At 35.5% G+C, this 23,408-nt stretch overlaps 1 protein-coding gene across 1 annotated transcript in view; it reads right to left on the bottom strand.

Annotated features, from left to right (window-relative positions):
• FCHO2 (FCH and mu domain containing endocytic adaptor 2) overlaps positions 1–23,408 on the bottom strand; it is a 139,590-nt gene that overhangs the window by 83,162 nt on the left and 33,020 nt on the right. Inside the window, exons 3-6 of the mRNA XM_049649622.1 lie at positions 23,152–23,243; positions 5,633–5,707; positions 2,157–2,298; positions 1,913–2,065 (exon numbers count right to left, since the gene is read on the bottom strand). Coding sequence (XP_049505579.1) covers positions 1,913–2,065; positions 2,157–2,298; positions 5,633–5,707; positions 23,152–23,243 — 462 coding nt within the window. The remainder of the gene's footprint in view (positions 1–1,912; positions 2,066–2,156; positions 2,299–5,632; positions 5,708–23,151; positions 23,244–23,408) is intronic.

Below are 23,408 nucleotides of genomic sequence, written 5' to 3'. Positions count from 1 at the left end.
ATTTATACAGGCACATTTATTTTTTGTAAGTTTTTAATTCCAATTAACATGCAGTATTATATTAATCTGGGACTGCTGAATTTCTTCAGGTCTGAAAAACTCTGAGCTATTAACTCTTCAAATATTACTAGACCACCATTCTTTCCATTTTTCTTCTGGAATTCACATTAGATGAATGTTGGTAACCTTTACTTCTCTGTATTATGGTCAGTTCCCTCAGTACCATCTTCCAAATTCAGTCTCTGACTATATCAAGTTTAAAATCTGTCTTCTCTAGTACTTTTTTTCAATAACCATATTCATTTTCAAGTTTTGTAATTAGCTGTTTTCCTATCTAGTAAATCTTATTCCATTATGACTCTATATTTCTTAATCTTATTTAATATTTTATATTCACTTTTCTCACTGAACAGCCTCAACCACATAACATTTTTGTTCTTTTGTTTTATAAATTTAAATTATATCTGCAGAGAATTCTTTTTTCTAATTGTTAAATTTATTGCTGTCTTAGGGTCACATTTCTTAGACGGGCTTTAGAATTTTGGTTATTCGTTCATTTCCTCTTCTCTTTTTCTCCCTCCCTCCACAAGTGCTGTGTGACAGTTCCAGAGAATACAATGCATATGTTACCACCTAGAATTGTGTTATGTTCTATCCTTTGTGCCCACCCATCCCCACCAGCAGTTTTCAGATTACCTCATGCCAGCCCTCCAAGGGCCCAATTTAGTCTTATCAAGTCTTACTTCCTTGGAAGAATATTGGGGATATGGCTAAATAGTCATTAAATGGTTCCTTAGCTTGATTTGCACTCAAAATTGTGTCCATAAGTTCCCATCTTCCAATAAAGCTTTAGCCCTAGCCAGCAGCCCAAGACTCTTCTTTTTTCCTACCTATATAGCTTCACCCAGTGAGTGGGCTCCTTGTGCTTTACTGCAAATGGGGAACACACAGTCCCCTTTAGCACACAAGAGCTTGAAGTGCAACAAACCTGCAAAATCAATCACTACAGGCCATTTTGGGTATCTGACCCATTTCTGGTTCATAGAGATATTATTCTTCTTTTTTGGACCCTGTTATTTTGTTTTCCCTTCTTGTATTTTATTCGTAATTGCTGTTGTCTGGAATGGTCTTTTAAACTAGTAACTTACTCTTATTCTTATCGCCCTCCCAATGTTTATTTATTATACATACATTAAAGGAAATCAGTTATGCCAAATTCCATCAACTGTTTTGATTTTTCCATATTCTCTTCTAGTTTCTGCCCATGTATGTACACTTTTATAATTATTATAATTGCTATAATATAGTTACAACTTGGTTTTCTTTTTTTACTGGATATTTCAAATACTTCAAAAAGCTTTCAAAATTATCACTCCCTATGGCTCATTCCTAAATGAGATACAACACATCAAACAAGTGAATGGTTAAACTGTTTTGAAAGGGGGAAAAATCTACTTTCAATTAAAATGCGAGTGGGGGAAAGGGTTGTGGTTTACCGCACTACCTCATAAATGTCTTCAAAGTCAGCAATAAATCACCCACAACACATATTTTAAAGCTTATCTTCAAGTATCTATGCCTTTCTAAATATACCACTCTTGCCTCAAAAAAAATTTTACCTCACTGTTAAACCTGACACCAAGCAGTATCTTATCAATTATCTTATAAAAATATCTTACAAATGTCAATGACATAGATATCATTCCTTTTTAAGTATGTGCTAATCTATTTACTATACACAACATATTCTGCAAACCCAGTTCTATTTCACTTAGGTAAATCACTAACACTCAGTGTCACAGTGTCTTCATCTTTAATATGAGGTCATTCTTAAGTGTCTGAAGATCAAATGCAGTCTTATGTTTGAAAGTGCTTTGAAACCACAGAGATATTATTTTTTTATTACAATTACCTTTTCTATTTCTCTTTGTGTAGCTCCTTCCTTTTTCAAACGTTCTTGTTCTACACACTTGGCATTGTAATTTTCCTTGGATTTCTGAAGGGCCTGAGTTATGCTCTGAATGGCTTGAACAGCTTCCAGAGTTCCTGCAACCTCTTCTTTAGTCTGTATGGTATGAAATGATTCATCAAAATGATCAAACTGTAAAGCACTCAATATCTGATCCATCAATCCTTTAGCAGGAAAAAAGTGATACCTTTTTATGAGATTTTACTTGTTCTTCTCCATACTTCTGAACTTCCTTTATTAATTCTTGTAATTTTCTAACAAGATCCAAGTGACAGTTTGCTAATTTCTCTGTAGATGTTTTGAACACATCCCACACTGGTGCAAATGTTCTAAGGGAAAGAAAGTACAGGAATTATTTAATAAAAGAAAAAAAAAGTTTAAGGCTCCAAAACAGAACCAACAGAAACAATAATATTATGTTCAGCAATTTTAATTACGCAAAATAGGAAATTAAAATAAATCATAAATGAAATGATTGGCAGACTGATGCTGATTTTTTAATCCGTGGTTAATTAAAATATTTTTGGACCTCAGTCGGGTACACAGAAATCAGTTAAATATTTATCAGGAGTCTGGCCATGGCTCTCTATTAACCATATCATACTATTTCTGAGTTGATTTGGTTAGACTTGTCTATTATAAAATTAACTTGTTTCCAAATTTTAATTTTTGACTACTTAGTGTTCATCTAAAATGTCTCATCAAAAATAAAAGTTCCTCTGGGACACCTAGGTGGCTCAGTTGGTTAAGCGTCCGACTTCAGCTCAGGTCATGATCTCACCTATTATGGATTCGGGCCCCATGTTAGGCTCTGTGCTGACAGCTCAGAGCCTGAAGCCTGCTTCGGATTCTGTGTCTCCCTCTCTCTCTGCCCCTTCCCCATTCGTGCTGTTTCTCTCTCACACACACAAATAAACATTAATAAAAAAATTTTAATAAACAAAAGTTCCTTTGATTTCAAACACGCAAAAGTCAAATTCACAGGATTTTTTAAGATTAGTCACCCTTAATAATCATTTGAAAATATTTTAGAACTGTTAACCTGAAATCTTATTTCAGATAATTTTATCTGCATACTTTAAAAAACACTAACACAGTCCCTTTCTAGTACAGGATACGTGATGCAAGACATACTTTCCTACCACTTTTTCTCAATACTGAGAATTTAGTATTTTCAGTACATTCAAGTATGTCCAAAAGTTACTACATTATTGCATCTTGGATAGTACAGTATTTAGGATGTCAATGGTTAGCTTAAACCAATTTAGTCAATAAGGAATGATCTACAGATAATTTTACCCTATGTTTTCTTCAAGTACTTCCTAAGATATTTTCAACAGCACCTGTTTTACTCTATGACAAAACTTCTAGAAAACAAATAGCAGCACACAGCAAGAGGGTAAAGAAATAAATTACTTATCCTATTATGTATATTTCCTACCAATTATTACATTTCAAATTATTACATTTCCTACCCAGTAGGAATGCTAACACATAATGATCATTTTAAGCAATAATAAAGAAGTTCAAACAGGAAAATTAACATGCTTAGAATAAGGCTGCTCCGATTAGATTTCAACTTAAACTTTAAAATCTAATCAGCTGGCAAGGAGTTAAAAGGAGGAGTTTGAGAATAAAAATAGACAACTGAAAATTATCCACTCACTACAGCACCAAAATACATATATATCACTTCATGTAAACCTGATACATGGTAGTCCGGACTGGACAAAGCAGAAAGATGGGAGTGTACCTTTACCAAAGGATTCTTTACACTGTAAAGGGGTTCAACATAAGATTTCTTTAAATACAGGTTTCCTTAAGGAATGTCAAATTTCTTTACATTTTAAAAGTTTGATATACAAACCTTTTTTTCTGGTCAAGTAATATATATTAATATATAGTAAGCAGTAAGAAAGAAAACTGACAAGTCCAAAGTATTTTTAAATGCAAAAAAAATAAAGAGAAAATTCAATTGCTTAAATATCCATCAGTAAAATATTAATATTTAAAATATTTATGATCTTAAGTAATGACACTAACACATAAAATATCATCTATTATTTATGAGAAGTACACATTCCAAAGACAGAAATGTTGTCAATATCTTATCCAGAAACACAGTTGAAGTTAATTCATGTTTTTTGTATCTCTCACCTGACAACTAAAAATAGGGTAGAATTTCCTATAATAAAACCACAACCAACTGTTTAAAGCCAGCTTCTGCTATTCCAGTTACTTTCTAGCCCTTCTACAATGGTAAATAAATAAATAATGTTTTAGAAGAAGCATGTCAACATAAAGGCTTTAGAAAAAGGAGGCTGCCAGAAAAGTGATGTATCAAGGGAGTGGGGGGGTGGGAGAAAGAATTGGAAGACAACTGGAGGAAAAACAACACTAGATGGTCATCAACTAACAGTCCCCACTCTCCTCTGGGTGAAAAAGGTAGCAGCTCCCCAGCCTTCCTAGCCATAGTGCAGGGCTACAGAAGGTCCTCTTAGCTGCAACTATCAACACTTAATATAATGGACAGTGTCACCATGATGAGGATGAACTGAGAGTACAACTCTCTACCTAGGCCACAATTTAGCAAGATTTTCATTTAAACTCATTCAACCACACAAAAGAATATTTTCATTCTTAACCAGTTTTTTTGTTCAGGGAACCGTTTGTGAATCTAATAGATGGTATAAACCCTCTTCATCAAGCACTGGGTGTTGTATGGAAACCAATTTGACAATAAATTTCATATATTGAAAAAAAAAAAAACCCTCTTCATCAAAAATATGAACTAATACCTATTAAAATTTCAGGGGATTCACAGGTGAATTACTTGTTAAATTATCTTAAAGTATACCTTTCCCCAATTCTTAGATAATTAAAAAAGATTAAATATTCCTCCCAGGGTTTTTGTGGTATAAATTATACAATATCTCCTTCCAGAACTACTAAAGCCATGTAGCGTATCTTATTTAAAATGAATTCTTTTTTTTTTTTAATTTTTTTATTTTTGAGAGAGAGAGAGAGCACAAGCAGGGGAAGGGCAGAAAGAGAGAGAGACACAGAATTTGAAGCAGGACCCAGGCTGCGAGCTGTCAGCAAAGAGCCTGACGCAGGGCTTGAACTCACGAAATGTGAGATCATGACCTGAGCCATAGTCGGGACTTAACTGATTGAGCCACCTATGCACCCCTAAAATGTATTCTTAATATTCATTTTTCAAAGAACATATTTTCTCACCACAAATTTTTGAGAAATATTTAATAGTCTATAAAATCATGAGACCTTTTTAATAAATTTTAATCATTTCAGTCAAGTTTAAGTGACTTTGTAAAGATCGCCATTCAACATAATTTAAGTGAACTTACAGAAAACTAGAATAACCATGCACAATAGATAACATTTATGATCTCAAAATTATACTACCAAATGACTAGGTAGTTAAATAAAGGGGAAAATGGGTTTCATTTACTTAGACTGCATTAACTGATTAGTTCAATTCTATTTTCTATTAAGTCAAGAATATATTCATATATAAAAACATTTTTCAGTACATTATATATTATTATATTTACCAACAATTAGTCTTCAATAAGAACCTAACATTCTCAAGAACTGTGCCTAAATCAACATTGAAAAAGTTTTTCAAAGACATTAACTCACCCAAGCTGTGAATAGTTGCTTGCGGATTTTGCTAGTTTTGTCATTGACCTGGAGTATGCTTCTTCTATTGTAGCTCTGTTAAATCAAATTTCCGTATGATAAGAGCTCTCAAACACAGAAAAATTATCAAAATACAATTAAAACTGTATAAACAAAAAACTCAAATATATATTAAAAATAAGTAGGTACTGGAGCACCTGGGTGGCTCAGTCGGTAGAATATTCTATTCCTGATCTTGGGGTTGTGAGTTCAAGCCCCATGTTGGGCACAGAGCTTACTTAAAAATAAACAAATACGTGGTCATAAATTTCAGGCCTATCCTTAAATGCCCTTTGAGCACATATATTTAAAGAACTGGTCTGGTATAGAACTAAAAAAATTTGTATCCCAAAAATTAAATGAAATCATTACTCTTTTTATTTTAACGTATCAGTGGTTATTTGAACAAGTACAACAGCACTGCTTCTTGACTGTCTCTCTTTATTTCTCTGTAAACTAATTCAGTGTGAAAGTAATTTGTACTTAATACTTCTCTAGTATAGTTAATATAGATTTATTATTCTTTAATACTGTGATTTCACTATTATGCACATTTAATAGAACAAAAGATTGATGACTGTCATTTGGACAAGCCAAACATAAGTTATCAAGGCTTAATCTATTTTGTGATTAGATCTAAAACACTAATAAATAAGTATTTCACGCTAAAAAACTGTGTTTTATGGGGCACCTGGGTGGCTCAGACAGTTAAGCGTCTGACTTCGGCTCAGGTCATGATCTCCAGTTCATGAGTTCAAGCCCCACGTCAGGCTCTGTGCTGACAGCTGGATCCTGGGGCCTGCTTCAGATTTTGTGTCTCCCCCTCTCTCTGCCCCTCTCACGCTCTGTCTCTGCCTCTCAATAATAAATAAACGTTAAAAAAAATTGTTTTGAAAACTGTGTTTTATATAACCACTAATTTAGCATATAGGATTTTAGGCTTTAAAAAAAATCAACGAAACCATTAAATATGGAAGAAAACAATTTTTCCCTTAAACACATAATCTCAAATACAAAATATGAGACTGTACTGGCCTTCTTAACACTAGAAAAGTTAAGTTTTGTCTTATCTCTCCCACAATTACCCTGTCCCTTCTCTATCTGTGCAACCTGTACAGTGAAATATAATCTACAAAACACCAAAGACCTTCCATCTACTTTGACAGGTTCAACTAACTTTTTTTTTTTTAATGTTTATTTACTTTGAGAGAGAGAGTGAAAGCAGGGAAGGGACAGAGAGAGGAGAGAGAATCTCAAGCAAGTTCTGCCCCATCAGTGCAGAGCTTGACATGCAGCTTGAACTCACAAACTGTGAGATCTTGACCTGAGCTGAAACTAAAAGTCAGTCACTTAACCGAATGAGCTGCCCAGGTGCCCTGAAACTTTCTGCTTTTAATGTCCAAATCCAGATCTCCACACTGTTCTTACATCAAACCATCAATATCTAAATGTCTCAAGCATAACCCTACTTAGGTACCTTAATCCCCTCAAACTCAGAATATTCAAACTAAGCTTATCTTCAAACTCTTCCCCAGGGCCCTGCTCACAAAAACCAGCTACCAAAAAGGAACTATTATTAGTAATTGCCTCTCACTGATGGGACTGTGACTTTTTTTTTTTTTCTCCTTTAAACTTCTGTGTGTCTTTTTAATATACTATATCACAGGGGCGGTACTCTGATCATCTAAAAAGAGTTAATACAGAAAAAAAATATTACTATCTCAATGGATAAGTTCAACAGCACAAAAAAATGATTCAATCTCCAGCAATAGTAAACTGGTACAAAAAAACATCCTGATGAGGAAAGCCAGAAAAATATGGAGAAAGGGGGCTAAAAGGCAACAGAAGCTAAGGAGGCAGTTAAGACTGAGTAAGCCAATAGGGCCCCTGGGTGGCTCAGTCAGTTAAGTGTCCAACTTTGGCTCGGGTCATGATCTCATGGTTTGTCGAGTTCGAGCCCCCTGCGTCGGGCTCTGTGCTGACAGCTCAGAGCCTGAAGCCTACTTCAGATTCTGTGTCCCCCTCTCTCTCTGCCCCTCCCTGCACACACTTTCTCTCTCTCTCTCCCTAAAATAAATAATTAAAAAAAAAAAAGAGCAATGAGTAAGCCAAGATTTAAGAGAAGGCTATCCAGAAAAGTAAGTCAGATATGTCAGTCAGCTTTTCCCTGGGGGGCATCTAGAAGCAGCAGTTGAGACTGAGAAGTGGAGCAGAGTTGAAAAACTCTCACAGAGCAAGGGAGACAAAACTAGATTGAGACTCGCCAAAGATGTTAAGCATGGGAAATCCCATACCCTTTGAGACTCAAAGAGTAAGGATGAATGTTTAGTAGGCAAGTTCTCAAAGGGACTGCAAACCATACCTTTTCAAACCTTGATATTGGATCCTGTATGGATGTCTTAACATACATTCATAAAACCATCAGGCAAATATGACAAATGAACGAAAACCAGGAGGAACAAATGAGCAATGTTTCAAATGCTGAGATTACAAAGCTTGGACTTTATGAGTTTATGTATTATGTTCAAGGAGACAGTACATTAAATCAAAGATTTCAATAGGGAAATGGAAATCATTTTTAAAAAGTAAAGGAAATCATAGCAAATTTGAAAAAAGATACAAATTCTGTATCTGAAAAATGTAATATCAAAAATTAGTATCTCAATGGATGGGGTTAAATAGCAGATTCAATACACTATCATGAGTATAAATAAACCAGAAGAGGGATGAGAAGACTCTATCTTGGTATAAAGCTCAGAGAGACAAAAGAATGGAAAACAGAAGAGAAATGGAAGAATGGAAAACAGAAGGACAAAGGACAAAGTAAAAAACTCTAACATATGTGTAAAGGGGGAAAAATGGGTCAGAAGAAATTATTTTCAGAGATAATAATGGACAATTTTCCAAAACTGACAAAACCTGACAAAAGGTTTCAAACCACAGATCCAAGTAGCCCAACAAACCCTAAGAGGATAAATAAAAAGATATGTACATCTCATCACATAGTAAAACTACATCTACACCTAGTCATAGTAAAACTGCTGAAAATTAAAGACTAAAAGATTTTAAAAGCAGCTAAACACTTCCAACCACTGAATGTTACCTCTAAAGAAGCAATAATTACTGATAGCTGACATCTCAACAGTAGATACTAGAATGATCTTCAATTTTTTTTAAAATCCAGTGAAACACAAAACTGAAACTCCTAGGAAAAGCATAAGAAAACCTAAGAAGACCTTGGGTATGATGTCTTAGGTGCTGTCTTTTTAGATAAACAAAGATAAAATCTATGACAGAAATCAATGATAAGGTGGACTTCATTAAAATTAAAAACTTTTGCTCTGTGAAAGACAATGTCAAGAGAAAGAAGTCATAGGCTGGGAGAAACTATTGGCAAAAGACACCATGTGAAAAAGGACTGTTATCTCAAATACACAAAGAACTCTTAGAATAACATGATTAAAAAATGGGCCACAGACCTTAACAGACATCTCCCTAAAAAAGATATACAGTTGGCAAATAAGCATATGAAAATATGCTAGAGATCATGTCATCAGGAAAATATAAATTAAAACAAGATATGACTACATACCTATTAGAAGGACTGAAGTCTGAATCACTGAGAAAACCAAATACTGGCAAGGATGTGGAGCAAAGGAATTCTCATTCATTGCTGACAGAAATGCAAAATGATACAGCCACTTTGGAAGACAGTTTGAGGGTTACTTATGAAACTTAACATACTCTTACTATATAATCCAGCAATGGAGTTCCTTAGTATCCACTGAAAGGAGTTGGAAACTTAAGTTTACACAAAAAACCCACACACAGATGCTTACAGCAGCTTTATTCATTACTGCCAAAACTTGGAAGCAAACAAGATATCCTTTAGTGGGTAAATGGATAAACTATGATACATCCAAACAATGGAATATTATGCAGTACTAAAGAGAAATGAGCTACTAAGCCATGAAAAGACAGAGGCACTTTAAATGCATATTCCTAAGTGAAAGAAGCCAATCTGAAAAGTCTATTACACACTGTCTGATTTCAACTATATAACATCTGGAAAAGGCCAAACTATGAAAACAATACAAAAGAATGCAAAGAATTCTTAGGACAGTCATAAATTCACAAATTCTACATAATACTGTAATGATGGATCTATGCCATTATCATGTGTCCAACCCATATAATGTACAATACCAAGAGTGAACCCCAAGGTAAAACAATGGACTTTGGGTGATTATGATGTGTCAATGAAGGTTCATCCTTGGTAAAAAATGTACCATTCTAGGGGATGGTGGGGAAATGGAGAAAACAGGTGAAGGGGAGTAAGAGGTACAAACTTCCAGTTATAAAATAAAAAGGTTATGGGTATGAGAAGTACAGCATAGGGAACAAGAGTCAACAATACTGGAAAAACTCTGTATGGTGATAGACTGTAACCACGCTTACAGTGGTGAGCTTTTTGTAGTGTATGTAATTGTCAATTCACTATATTGTATGCCTGAAAGTAATATAAATCGTATGTCAACTATATTTCAATTAAAAATTTTAGAAGTCTTTTAAGGGGCATCTGTGTGGCTCAGTCAGTTAAGCGCTCAACTCTCCATTTCAGCTCAGGTCATGATCTCACGGTTCATGGGTTCAAGCCCTGCAATGAGCTCTGTGATGACAATGCAGAGCCTGTTTGGGATTCTCTCTCTCTGTTCCTCCCCTGCTCACTCTCTCTCTCAAAAATAAATAATTTTTTTTTTAAATCTTTTAAATAGACCATTCTGATAAATGATGTTGATGACAGGGGAGGCTATTTATGCATAAGTTAGGGCAGGGAACAAATGGGAAATCTCCGTATTTTCCTCTCAATTTTGTTGTAATCCTAAAGCTGCTCTAAGAAAAAAAAAAAACCTTACCAAAAAAAACCCTGCCAACTAGAATCCAATATCTAGCAAAAACATGACTGGAAATAAAAAACATTAATGAAATCATGGATCTAGGTGACAATCAATACTTACTAACATAATAAAACAGATATAACCAGATAATTATATGACTCCAGTGAAGTACACAACTCCACCTATGAAGTATTCTTGTCAAAATACTGAACTCAGTCTGATCAAGCTGCTAGGTTTAAATGACAATTTATAGGAAATGAGCAAAGAAAAATACTGAATAAAACTATGGATATGCAATTAGCATATTCCAGGATAGTGGACACTCTAGAGAACAAAAAAATAAATCTGGTTTCTAAAATGAAATTAAAAATTATGAAGGTGGGGGGCGCCTGGGTGGCGCAGTCGGTTAAGCCTCCGACTTCAGCCAGGTCACGATCTCGCGGTCCGTGAGTTCGAGCCCCGCGTCAGGCTCTGGGCCGATGGCTCGGAGCCTGGAGCCTGTTTCCGATTCTGTGTCTCCCTCTCTCTCTGCCCCTCCCCCGTTCATTCTCTGTCTCTCTCTGTCCCAAAAATAAATAAAAAAAAAAAAACGTTGAAGAAAAAAAAAAAAAATTAAAAAAAAAAATTATGAAGGTGGTGGAGAGATAGACCTACAGATTAGCATTTGAAAAATCTCAAAAATCCTATCAACCAAACAAAATGTGTAAATCTTCATGGGATCCTAACTGGAGGAAATCAACCACATGTACTGTGTATATAAGACAACTGAGGAAAACAAAGCACTGACTGGATATTTGCTGACATTAAAAAGTTAATATATAATTTTAGATAACATATTGTGGTTATATTTTTTAAAAAGCTCTTTTTATTTTTTCTAAATACTAATGGATGAAATGTAATGTTTCTGAATCTGAGATTTACTTCATATTTCTACAGATTTTTTCTAAAGATACATATGAAATACTAATGGATGTAATGTAAGGTTTCTGAATCTGAGATTTGCTTCACAACAACTCAGTGGTATAAAACAGATGAAACAAGACTGGTTGTGTTTTGCTAAGTATTCATGCTCAGTGATTACAACATGGAAGTTCATTACATTAAGTTCATGACTTCTGAGTAAAGTTTTATATGTGTTTGAAGTTGTCGATAATAAAAAGTTTTTAAAATGAAGATAAAGATATGATCAGACTAATAAAAACTGAGAATTCATTAACAGAAAATACTCATTAAAAGAAATATTTAAGGGGCGCCTGGGTGGCTCAGTCAGTTGAGCGTCCGACTTCGGCTCAGGTCATGACCTCACAGTTTGTGGGTTCGAACCCTGCATCAGTCTCTGTGCTGACCGCTTGCTCAGAGCCTGCAGTCTGCTTCAGATTCTGTGTCTCCTTCTCTCTTTGCCCCTGCCCCACTCACGCTTTGTCTCACTTTGTTTCTCAAAAATAAATAAATGTAAAAAAAATTTTTTTAAAGAAATATTTAAAATGTTTAAAAAAAAATTTTTTTTTTTTTACTATTTTTTATTTTTGAGACAGAGACAGAGCATGAACAGGGGAGGGGCAGAGAGAGAGAGGAGACACAGAATCTGAAACAGGCTCCAGGTTCCGAGCTGTCAGAACAGAGCCCGACATGGGGCTCGAACCCATGAACTGTGAGATCATGACCTGAGCTGAAGTCGGACGCCCAACCGACGGAGCCACCCAAGCGCCCCTAAGATGTTTTTAAAACAGAAGTGAAGGGGCGGCTGGGTGGCTCCGTCGGATGGGCGGCCAACTTAGGCTCAGGTCATGATCTCGCGGTCCGTGAGTTCGAGCCCCGCGTTGGGCTCTGTGCTGACAGCTCAGAGCCTGGAGCCTGTTTCAGATTCTGTGTCTCCCTCTCTCTGACCCTCCCCCATTCATGCTCTGGCTCTCCCTGTCTCAAAAATAAATAAAACGTTAAAAAAAAAAAATTTAAACAGAAGTGAAAAAAGAGAAAAAGACAAATTATCAGAGAAAAAGTAAATAATTGTAATAAATCTAAATAATGACCATCCAAAATACTAAGAATATAGAAGAATAAAATATGTAACAATCTGATTTGAATAAATCAGCTGGATTAGATATTAGAAAATATTTTCTAAGTTACAGCTAATTTTATTAGATGACTAATAATATCATTCTTCTTTAAGTCCTTAGGTATTAGAGATACATATAAAAAAAGTATCCATGAACATAACAATTTGATGCTAGGGAAATGCTTTAAGCAAGACTAGCAAAATAGCAAAAATTGCTGACACTATATTAGAGTTCATTATTTAGTGGTTTATATATTTAATGCATTTTGTACTGTTTGAATTTTTCCATAATAAAAAGTTAAAGAAATGTATTTCCACAATAAAAAAAAAGTTTTTAATGGAAAATTTTCAATGTTCATAGGACAAAGTTAAACACATACACACAAATGTCCTATGAGGCATTAAGTCAGGACGTGATAGTATTCTAAGGTTCCGACATTTTCAGAAAGAGGGTAAAAGGATCAATTATTATTGTAAGTTAACAGCTCAATTAAGTATATTATAATCTCTAGGATAACTAATAAAAGAACAGTAGAAGAGGGTTTTTACTTCTAAGCTAATTAAAAAAAAAAACAAGAATTAAAAAAAAAAAAAAACAGGCCAAAAGGCAAGAAAGAGGAGGAAAAAATACCAAACAAGTAAGACAAATAGCAAATACTAAAATAACACAGTGTTTGGCAATCTACAAGACCATCAACCAAATATGGCCCATTTTTGTCCCCATAAAGTTTATTAGCACAGCCAAGAACATTTATTTACATGTTGGCTATGACTACTTTTGTACTAAAATGGCAGAGCCGAATACCTGCAACAGAGATCAGATGACACACAAAGCCTGAAATAGTGACTTTCTGGACCTCTACATAAAAAGTATGACAACTTCTGGGACAACAGATTTGAACCCAACTATATCTGCAATTCTACTGTACGTTACAGACTAAATGCTCCAATTAAAATAAAGACTGTCAAAGTGCCTTTAAAAATAAGAAACACAACTACACCACAAGAAAACAGCAAAGAAAAGACATATATCATGCAAACACTCACCAAAAGCAAACCGATGACCCTACAAAAACAAAGTAAACTTCAAGGCAATAAACAATGTCACAGATATAAAGGACACTTCATAATGATAAAAAGTACAGTTCATCCTGAAGATGTAATAGTTTTAAATTTGTACCAACCCAGAAGATCTAAAGACATTTTTTCAAAGAAGACATACAGATGACCCACAGACACATGAAAAGATGCTCAATACTACAAATCATGAGAGAAATGCAAATCAAAATCACAGTAAGACACTACCTCAAATCAGTCAGAATAGGTAATATCAAAAACAAAAAATAAAAAAACAAGAAACACGTGTTAGCGAAGATGTGGAGAAAAAGAAACCCTAATGCACTGTTGGTAGGAATGTAAATTCATGCAGTCCCTGTGGAAAATATTATAGAGGTTCCTCAAAAAATAAAATACCATACAACCCAGTAATTCTACTACTGGGTATCTACCCAAAGAAAATGAAAACACTAACTTGAAACACTAACTTGAAAAGATATATGTACCCTTATGTTTACTGCAGCATTATTTACAATAGCCAATATATGGAAGCAACCTAAATGTCCACTGATAGATAAAATGGATAAAGAAAATGTGGGAAGGAAGGAAGGAAGGAAGGAAGGAAGGAAGGAAGGAAAAGATAATTACTCAGAATGAGTAATCTTGCCATCTGTAACAACATGCATGGACCTAGAGGGTATTACATTAAGTGAAGTAGGTCAGACAAATACCATATGGTTTCACTTATATGTAGAATCTAAAGAACAAAACAAAGGAACAAGCAAACAAAAACAAAAACGGACCTATAAATACAAAGAACAAACTGGAGGGAAGGGATGGGGAGGAATATGGGTGAAGGGGAGCGGGAGGTACAGGCTTCCAGTTATGGAATGAATAAGTCATGGGGATGAAAGGTACAGCATAGGAAATATAATCAATAGTACAGTAATAGCACTGTATAATGATAGATGGTAGCTAAACTTGTAGGCATAGCATAAAGTATACAGTTGTGAAATACCTATGCTATACACCTGAGGCTAATGTTAACATTGTGTGTCAACTATACTTCAATAAAAAAAAAAGAATTTGGAGGCGCCTGGGTGGCTCTGTCAGTTAAGCATCTGACTTTGGTTCTGGTCATGATTTCAAGGTTCCGTGAGTTCAAGCTCCACATCGGCTCTCTGCTGTCAGTGCAGAGCCCACTTTGGATCCTATCTTCCTCTCTCTGCTCCTCCCCAGCTCACATGAACATGCTATCTCCCAAAAATAAACATTAAAAAAAAAAATTAAAAAAAAAAAAAGAATGGGGCGCCTGGGTGGCTCAGTAGGTTAAGCGTCCAACTTCAGCTCAGGTCATGATCTCAGTCCATTGAGTTCAAGCCCCACGTCAGGCTCTGTGCTGACAGCTCAGAGCCTGGAGCCTGCTTCAGATTCTGTGACTCCTTCTCTCTCTCTGCCTCTCCACCTCTCACACTCTGTCTCGCTCTCTCAAAAATAAACATTTAAAAAAATAAAAGATAAAAAAAAAGATTTTGTAGCCCCCTACTAACATGCCTCAAATACATTAAGCAAAAATTGACACAACTATATGGATTCACAGAAATATCACAATCAGAATGAGATTTTCAATATAACTCTCTCAGAAATTGATAAAACAAGCAGGATAAAAAAATAAAAACCAGTAGGGATGTATTACAGTTGAACAACAGAATGCACAAACTTACCCTAAAAATACATATAGACAACAAATGCAAAATACAGTCTTTTCAGGTATATGCAGATATTTACCTATACCGACTCTATCCTGGTCCATAACCCAAGTGTGAACAAATTTCCAAATGCTGAAATCATACAAAGTATGTTCTCTAACCACATGCAATTAAGCATGAGCTAGACTATACCTTTAAAATCATCACATATTTGGAAATTTAAAAACATACTTCTAGTGGTGCCTGGGTGGCTCAGTTAGTTAAGAATCTGACTCTTGATTTCAGCAGAGGTCATGATTTCATGATCATGAGATTGAGACCCATGTTGGGCTCCATGCTGGATGTGGAGCCTGCTTAAGAATTTCTTTCCCTTTCCCTCTCCAGTGCTCAAGCTGTCTCTCAAAAACAAAAATAGTAACAAAAACAAACAATATAAATATATATATCACATACATATTTATTTATGTATTTACTTCTAAATAACCCAGGGAGGCAACGAAGAAAGCACATTATCTTTAAATTCTTTAATCCTTAAAATATCTTTAAATTAAATATAATGAAAATCCTATTGCTCAAAACTCGTGAAGCATACCAAAGCAATGCTTCAGGGAAATTTACAGATTTAAATGACTATATCAGAAATGAAAAAAGGTTGGGGCACCTGGCTGGCTCAGTCAGTGGAGCATGGGAGTCTTGATCTCGGGGTTTGGAGTCTAAGCCCCACATTAAGTGAAGAGATTATCTAAAAAAATTAAATCTTGGGGCACCTGGGTGGCTCACTCAGTTAAGCGTCCAGATTCGGCTCAGGTCATGAACTCGCGGTTCGTGAGTTTGAGCCCCATGACGGGCTCTGTGCTGACAGCTGAGAGCCTGGAGCCTGCTTCAGATTCTGTATCTCCCTCTCTCTCTCTGCCCCTCCCTGGCTCATGCTCTGTCTCTGTCTGTCTCTCTCTCTCTCTCTCTCTCTCAGGAATAGACATTTAAAAAATAATCTTAAAAAAAGTAAAAATGGTTGAAAATCATTAAGTCACACATCTATGTCAAAGTCAGAAAAAGAACAGCAAACTGAATACAAAGTCAAAAGAGATAAGGAACACAAAGTTAATGAAATAAAAAACAAATATTCAAAAAGGATCAACAAAACTAATAGTTGCTTCTTTATAAAAACTTTTAAAACCAACAAGTGACAAAGGAGACTGATAAAATCCAGAGAAGGTACAAATAACTGATGTCAGGAATGAAAAGGGAACATCTAGTACAGATCCATCAGATATTTAAAAGGTTTACAAAACAGGGGGCCTGGCTGGCTCAGTTAGTTAAGTGGCCAACTCTTGATTTCTGCTCAAGTCATGATCTCGCAGTTCATGAGATCAAGCCCCACAGCAGGCTCTGTGATGAAAGCATGGAACCTGTTTGGGATTCTCCCTCTCCCTCTCTCTCTGTCCGTCCCTTGCTCATGCTCTTTCTCAAAATAAATAAGCATTTTTTAAAAAAACAAAAATAAAACAGTTCATAAAAGGATATTAAGAATAAGGTTTTGGGGCACCTGGGTGGCTCAGTCAGTTAAGTGTCCAACATCAACTCAGGTCATGATCTTGCAGTTTATGAGTTCCAGCCCCACATCAGGCTCTGTGCTGACAGCTCAGAGCCTAGAGCCTGCTTTGGATTCTGTGTCTCCCTCTCTCTCTGCTCCTCCCCTGCTCATACCTCTGTCTCTCTCTCTTTCTCTCAAAAGTAAATAAACATTAAAAAAAAAAAAAAAAAGAATAAGTTTTTGCCTATAAATTTGAAAGCATAAATGAAAAAAATTCCTTAAAAATATAACTTATCAAACTCACAGAAGAACTAGAATATCCAAAGAGTCCTGTAACTATTCAAGAAATTACATATGTAATTGAAACCTTCCTATAAAGGTGATTTCAAGTCCCAGTGGGTCTACCAGCAAAGTTAATGAAACACATAAAGAAGAAACCATAATCTGCCACATATTTTTTTCAGAAAAAAAAAAAAAGATGTATACTCCCCAACTCATTTTATAAGGCCAACAAATCTTGATACCAAAACCTAAGAAAGATAGTTAGATAAAGGGAATTTTTCAGGCCAAATTCAATCACAAATACAGATGATAAAATCCTAAATAAAATAGCAAACTGAACCACCAATATATAAAAATGATAATACAACTCCACCTAGTTGAGTTTATATGAGGAATGAAAAGTTAGTCTAACATTCAAAATTCAATGTGGGGCGCCTGGGTGGCTCGGTCAGGAGAGCATGCAACTCTTGATGTTGGGGTTGTGAGTTTGAGTGCCATGCTGGGTGTAGAGATTACTTTAAAAAAATAAAATAGGGATGTCTGGGTAGTTCAATTGGTTGAACGTCTGACTCTTGGTTTTGGCTCAGGTCACAATCTCACAATTTTGTGAATTCAAGACCTGTGCAAAGCTCTACACTGGCAGCACAGAGCCTGCTTAGGATTCTCTGTCTCCCTCTCTCTCTGCACCTCCCCTACTCGCCCTATCTCTGTCTCTCTAGAAAATAAATAAATAAAAATTTACAAATAAAATAAAATCTTAAAAAAAAATTCAATGTAATTCAGATTTTAACAAGAGAGGGAAAGAAAGAAAGAAAGAAAGAAAGAAAGAAAGAAAGAAAGAAAGAAAAACATACCGCATCAATGGATACAGGAAAAGTATCTGACCAAATTCAACATCCATGCAGAATTAAAAAAAAAAAAAAGAAAGAAAAACCTTACAAAACAATATAAACAAGGAAATTCCTATAATCTGATTAACAGTAGAGAAAAAAACAGAATAAATATATCATATTTAAGAGTGAAATGTGAGACTGGGAATAATAAGACAAGGACACCTGACATTTCCATTTCTATTCAGCATTATACCTAAAGTATTAGCCAGTATGAGAAGTCAAGAAAAATAAAAAAAAGTATAAGGATTGGAAAGAGAGATGTAAAACTGTCATTTGTACAAGATGACTGTACACATAGAAAATCCAAAACAATCTACAGATAAATTATCAGAATAAGCAAGAACAACCAGGTTACTAGACACAAAATCAATATATAAAAATCAAGGGCATTTGTAAATAAATTTGTAACACCTTACCAACAAACTGCATCCCCCCAAAATATATAAAAATTCCTTCAATTTATTTTTTAAAAGGGGGAAAAAACTAAAAAAATATACAAGTCATGAACAGGGACTTCATAAAAGAAAATGCAAATGACCAATGAACATATGAGAGGATGTCAAGCTTATTATTCATCAGGGAAATGCATTTTAAAACCACAGAAAGATACAGGTATCCCTCACTATCCAAAAGTAAAGCCTTCTGAGGAAACGTTTCATAAGCCAAATGGCATAAAGCAAAGAAACAATTACCATTAATTTATATGGAAATTATTTTGAGCTTTCCCAGACCCCCAAAATAACCTCTCTTAGGCTTTTCTGATACTGTAGGACACATCTTGCTAACAGATGCACAAAATAAATTGAAATAAAGTACAGATGCTCAAAGACACAGTTCAACACTATGGCAGCTTGATGCTGAGATGCTGAGTAAAGGTCCTGGGAAAGGAGCTTGGCAGTGCCACCCTCACTGTGCACACTGCTTCCTTATGGAAGGAAGGACTCACTGCAAAACAAACACCGGACGCTATGTTCGCATTTTGCCATTTTTTGTAACAGCAAAAATCCTCTTCGAATTTCTCTTGGGTTAGCAAAAACAGGTACTAACGTACGTCTTTCATAAAAGCCAATTGGCATAACACAAGCTTCTGAAAAGTGGGAGATACCTGTACCACTACTTATCCAATGATTCAAATTAAAAGACTGGCAATACCAAGTGGTGATGAGGACATGGAAGGACTAGAACTCTGAAACAAGGCTGCTGCTGTTGTAAACTAGTACAACCACCTGGGAAAATTCTTTGGCATTACCTATTACAGTTAAACATACACATTACTCTATCACCTGGCAATTCTATTCCAGAGTATATACTTAATATAAATACATGTATATGTATACCAAGACACATGTGCCAGAATATTCAAAGCAATATCACTTGTAATAGCAAAAAGAACTGGAAACATCCCAAATTTCTGTCAATGGTAGTAGATACATCTTGGCATATTTAATACTACATGGCATTGCAAATGAATTAAACTAAATACAAATTAATCTCATAAACATGCTGACTGACAGAAGACAAAATAACTACTATATGATTAAACTGATATAATTAATACAAAGTTCAAAAGATAGGTACAACTTCCTTTGACAGATGAATGGATAAATTGTGATATCTATAAATGGAGTACTACTCAACAGTAGCAAGGTATGAATGCAACTACATGGATCAATCTCAACATAATTATACTGAGTGAAAGTACTGGATAACAGACTATACCCTGTATGATTACATTCATATAAAATTCTAGAAATGGCAAACTAACCTAAATGTCAGAAGCAAATGAGTGGGTGTTTAGCAATGAGGGGGAGAGACAGGGGCAAGGAATTACAAAGGAGATGATGAATATGTTCACTACCTTGGTTGTGGTGATGGGTTTCATGAGTATGTGTATATGTCAAAATTTATCAAACTATACACTTCAAATATGCAGCATACTGTATGTCAATTATACTCCAATAAAGCTGTTGGAAAGAAGAGAGGAAGGACAAGGGTAGTAAGGGAGGAAGACAGGAAAGGAAGAAAGGAGCAAAGAGGAATACAAGAGGGAAGAAGGGAGCAAACCAGTAGGGAGGAGGGACTGAAGGGAGGAGAGAAACTGAATGATTGACTTAGGAAATCAAACTTTCTGGGCCCCGATTTTCTTATCCCCAAAATGGAAGTGAAACTTTTGATAGTGAAAGGAGGTAACTAATGTATGCAAAATCCATAGTGCACAGTTTATGTTTATGTGTCTATCTTTTCTTCCTTCCTTTCTCGTTCACTCCTTCAAGAAATATGAGTATCTAATTATGCCAGGCTCTGTACAAGGCACCAGGGTAAAGAAGAATACTACATACTTTTCCCTTTATAGGGAAACAGAGACAAATTAAAAAATGAATCATTATAAAATGTTATAGATACTGCAAAGAGATATATGATGTTGAGAAATACTATAATAGGTATTTCTGACCTAGTCAGGGAAATGAGGAAAAGCATCTCTGGAGAAGTGACCACACTGCTCAGCTCTAAAGAACAGGTGTTAATTAGGCAAAAACAGGAATAAGCATGTACAAAGCCTGGACTGGAAGATGTCTTTCAATAAATGGCCAATGTCTCTGGAAAGGAAAGAATAAGGATTCTGGCATGAACTAAAGCTTGAAAGGTAGCTTGGGATCAGACCAAGATGTTGGCAGACTTACCTTAAGAGTAATGGGAAGATTTCTAAATGACTCAAACCAGAAAGGTAACAAACCTCATTGCAGTTTAGAAAAAGCACTCCAATTACAGTACAAAGAATAAGTTGCAGGGGAATAAGAACGAATGTAGACAGATCAAAGAGGAGCTGCTGTTGGGGCGCCTGGGTGGCTCAGTCAGCTAAGCGCCCAAGTCTTGATTTCGGCTCAGGTCATGGTCTCAACAGTTTGTGAGATTGAGCCCTGCATTGGGCTCTGTACTGATGGCATAAGCCTGCTTGGGATTCTCTGTCTCTGCTCTTCCCCTGCTCGTGCTCCCTCTCAAAATAAATAAATAAACTTAAAGAAGAGGAAAAAAAAAAAAAAAAAAAGAGGAGCTACTGTTGCAGTTCAGGCAACAATGACAGCTTGGATCAGGGCAGTAAAGTCAGAGATTTATTCTGTCAAAAAATCCTTACTTAGGGCCTACTAAGACCCAAGCACTCTCCCAAGCTCAAGAGATGGAGTAATAAGCAAAAACAAAAAACAAAACAAAACCAAACCCCTGCCCTTGTGCCTTGTGGGATTTATATTCCAGAGGGGAGAGACAAATAAATAAGTAAAATATCACACACCTCATGGTTTTAAGTGCTATGAAGAAAACATTAAAGTAGGGAACTAGTGGAAAGAAGGGTTGGTTGTCTCACTGCCCAAAGAATCATAAAGGGATTAGATTCTGGACAAGAAATGGTAGATTCTGGACATCTTATGGTAACTGACATAAATAGGCTAAAAGGCCTGATGACAACTGCCCTGAATGTCTCAAAGTAGTTATAGTAGTGATGCAAATGTTGGGGGAAAAGGAAGGCCAGAGGACATGCCAGGAGATGCAGTATTCTGAGGCCTCTTCTTTACTCCTGCCAGTGATGTTGCAGAAGCTAGTGAAGGACAGTCTTATCCATAGCACTTAGAGCTTCTAGATTCTCTCTTACCTCCAAAAGAGAAGTGAAAGCCAGAAGAGGACTGGTCTTACATAAAATAGTTTGTTCCCCAATTCCTATCAGTTGGTAAACTCTATGACAGCAAAAGCTATGTCTTTACCCCTGTATTCTCAGAATCCAGACAAGTGCCTGGCACACAGCAAACATGGAATATATATTACTGAAAGAAGAAATGAATGGAGTATTGTTTGTTTATTTTTTTAAGTAACCTCTATACCCAGTGTGGGGGTTGAATGCACAACCCCGAGACTTTGAGTCACATGCTCCATCCACTGAGCCAGCCAGAAACCCCAATGAACGGAGTATTATATCAAAAGGCAAAATATTGGGGCACCTGGCTGGCTCAGTGGGTGGAGCATGTGACTCTTGATCTCAGGGTTGTGTGGTCAAGCTCCATGTTGGGTGTAGAGATTACTTAAAAAATAAAAGCTTTAAAAACAAACAAATGAATAAATAATGGCAAAATAGCCCCATATTACTAAGATAAAGATTTTAAATGTGCTCATATAGGGGCGCTGGAGTCGCTCTGTCACTTGAGCGTCGGACTATTGATTTCGGCGCAGGTCACGATCCCAGGCCCATGGGATTGAGACCCATGTCAGACTCTATACTAAGCACGGAGCCTGCTTAAGATTCTCTCTCTCCCTCTGACCCTCTCCCTGCTTGCACTCTCTCTCTCTCAAATAAAAAAATAAAAAACAAAAACACGTGCTCGTATAAAAATCACAAACTGGGCCTAGCCACAAAATAGCTTTATTCAAACCAAAATACATTGATTGTAACAGTTTTTAAACTATTATATTCTAAGAGTCTTAAAGAAAATCACATTTTACAAATTTACAGAATGGAAAAATATATACTTATATTTTTTTAAAATAAAATTACAGGAGCACCTGGCTGGCTCAGTAAGTAGAGCATGGGACTGTTGATCTCTCAGTGTTAATGAGTTCAAGCCCCATGTCGGTCATGGAGCCTACTTAAAATCTAAATAAACAAACGAATGTTTTAAAAGTTATAATAATACATAACTAAACTACAAATTCAGAAAATTTTTCAATTTATTTTAGTATGTTTAATGACATGTTTGTTTAAAGAAATGATAATATTTTATCCCACAAAATTTCTCAATTTTTCTATTGTACCACCTTGCTAGCTCTTTCAACGAAAAACAGGTATATATATTCAAGCAGTGATTTGCAAACCAGGAGTGTAGCAATATTATTTGGAGCCACTATTTAGCCCTCAGCATGTAGATGCCAGGTAACTACTACTTTAAAATATAACTATAAAAGTGTACTTGATTATTTTAATGCAAATCTAACTAAAATTTTCCCATCTCTATTCTAAAATTTAATTTGATGATGAATTGTTAAATGACTTACTAAAAAAATACATACCTTTCTCTCACAAAATCTGCTAGTTCTTTCGTTGATATCTGTCCATGTTTCATATTATGGTAAAGGACATCAAAGCCACTATTTTTTTCCCCCTGAAATCAAAAAAGATTTTTAGTTTAACAAACAAAAAAGATCAAAATGACCAAAACGACTTACGAATAACCCTCCATTAACTAATATGCAATGCTAATGCTCAGGTGAACTATTTCTCCTTAAATGAACCATTGCCTCTCCTTGTATGACTTCAAATTATATCA

The sequence above is a fragment of the Panthera uncia genome, assembly GCF_023721935.1.
Source record: "Panthera uncia isolate 11264 chromosome A1 unlocalized genomic scaffold, Puncia_PCG_1.0 HiC_scaffold_17, whole genome shotgun sequence".
Lineage (NCBI taxonomy): Eukaryota > Metazoa > Chordata > Mammalia > Carnivora > Felidae > Panthera > Panthera uncia.
This window is presented reverse-complemented; position numbering and strand designations above follow the sequence as displayed.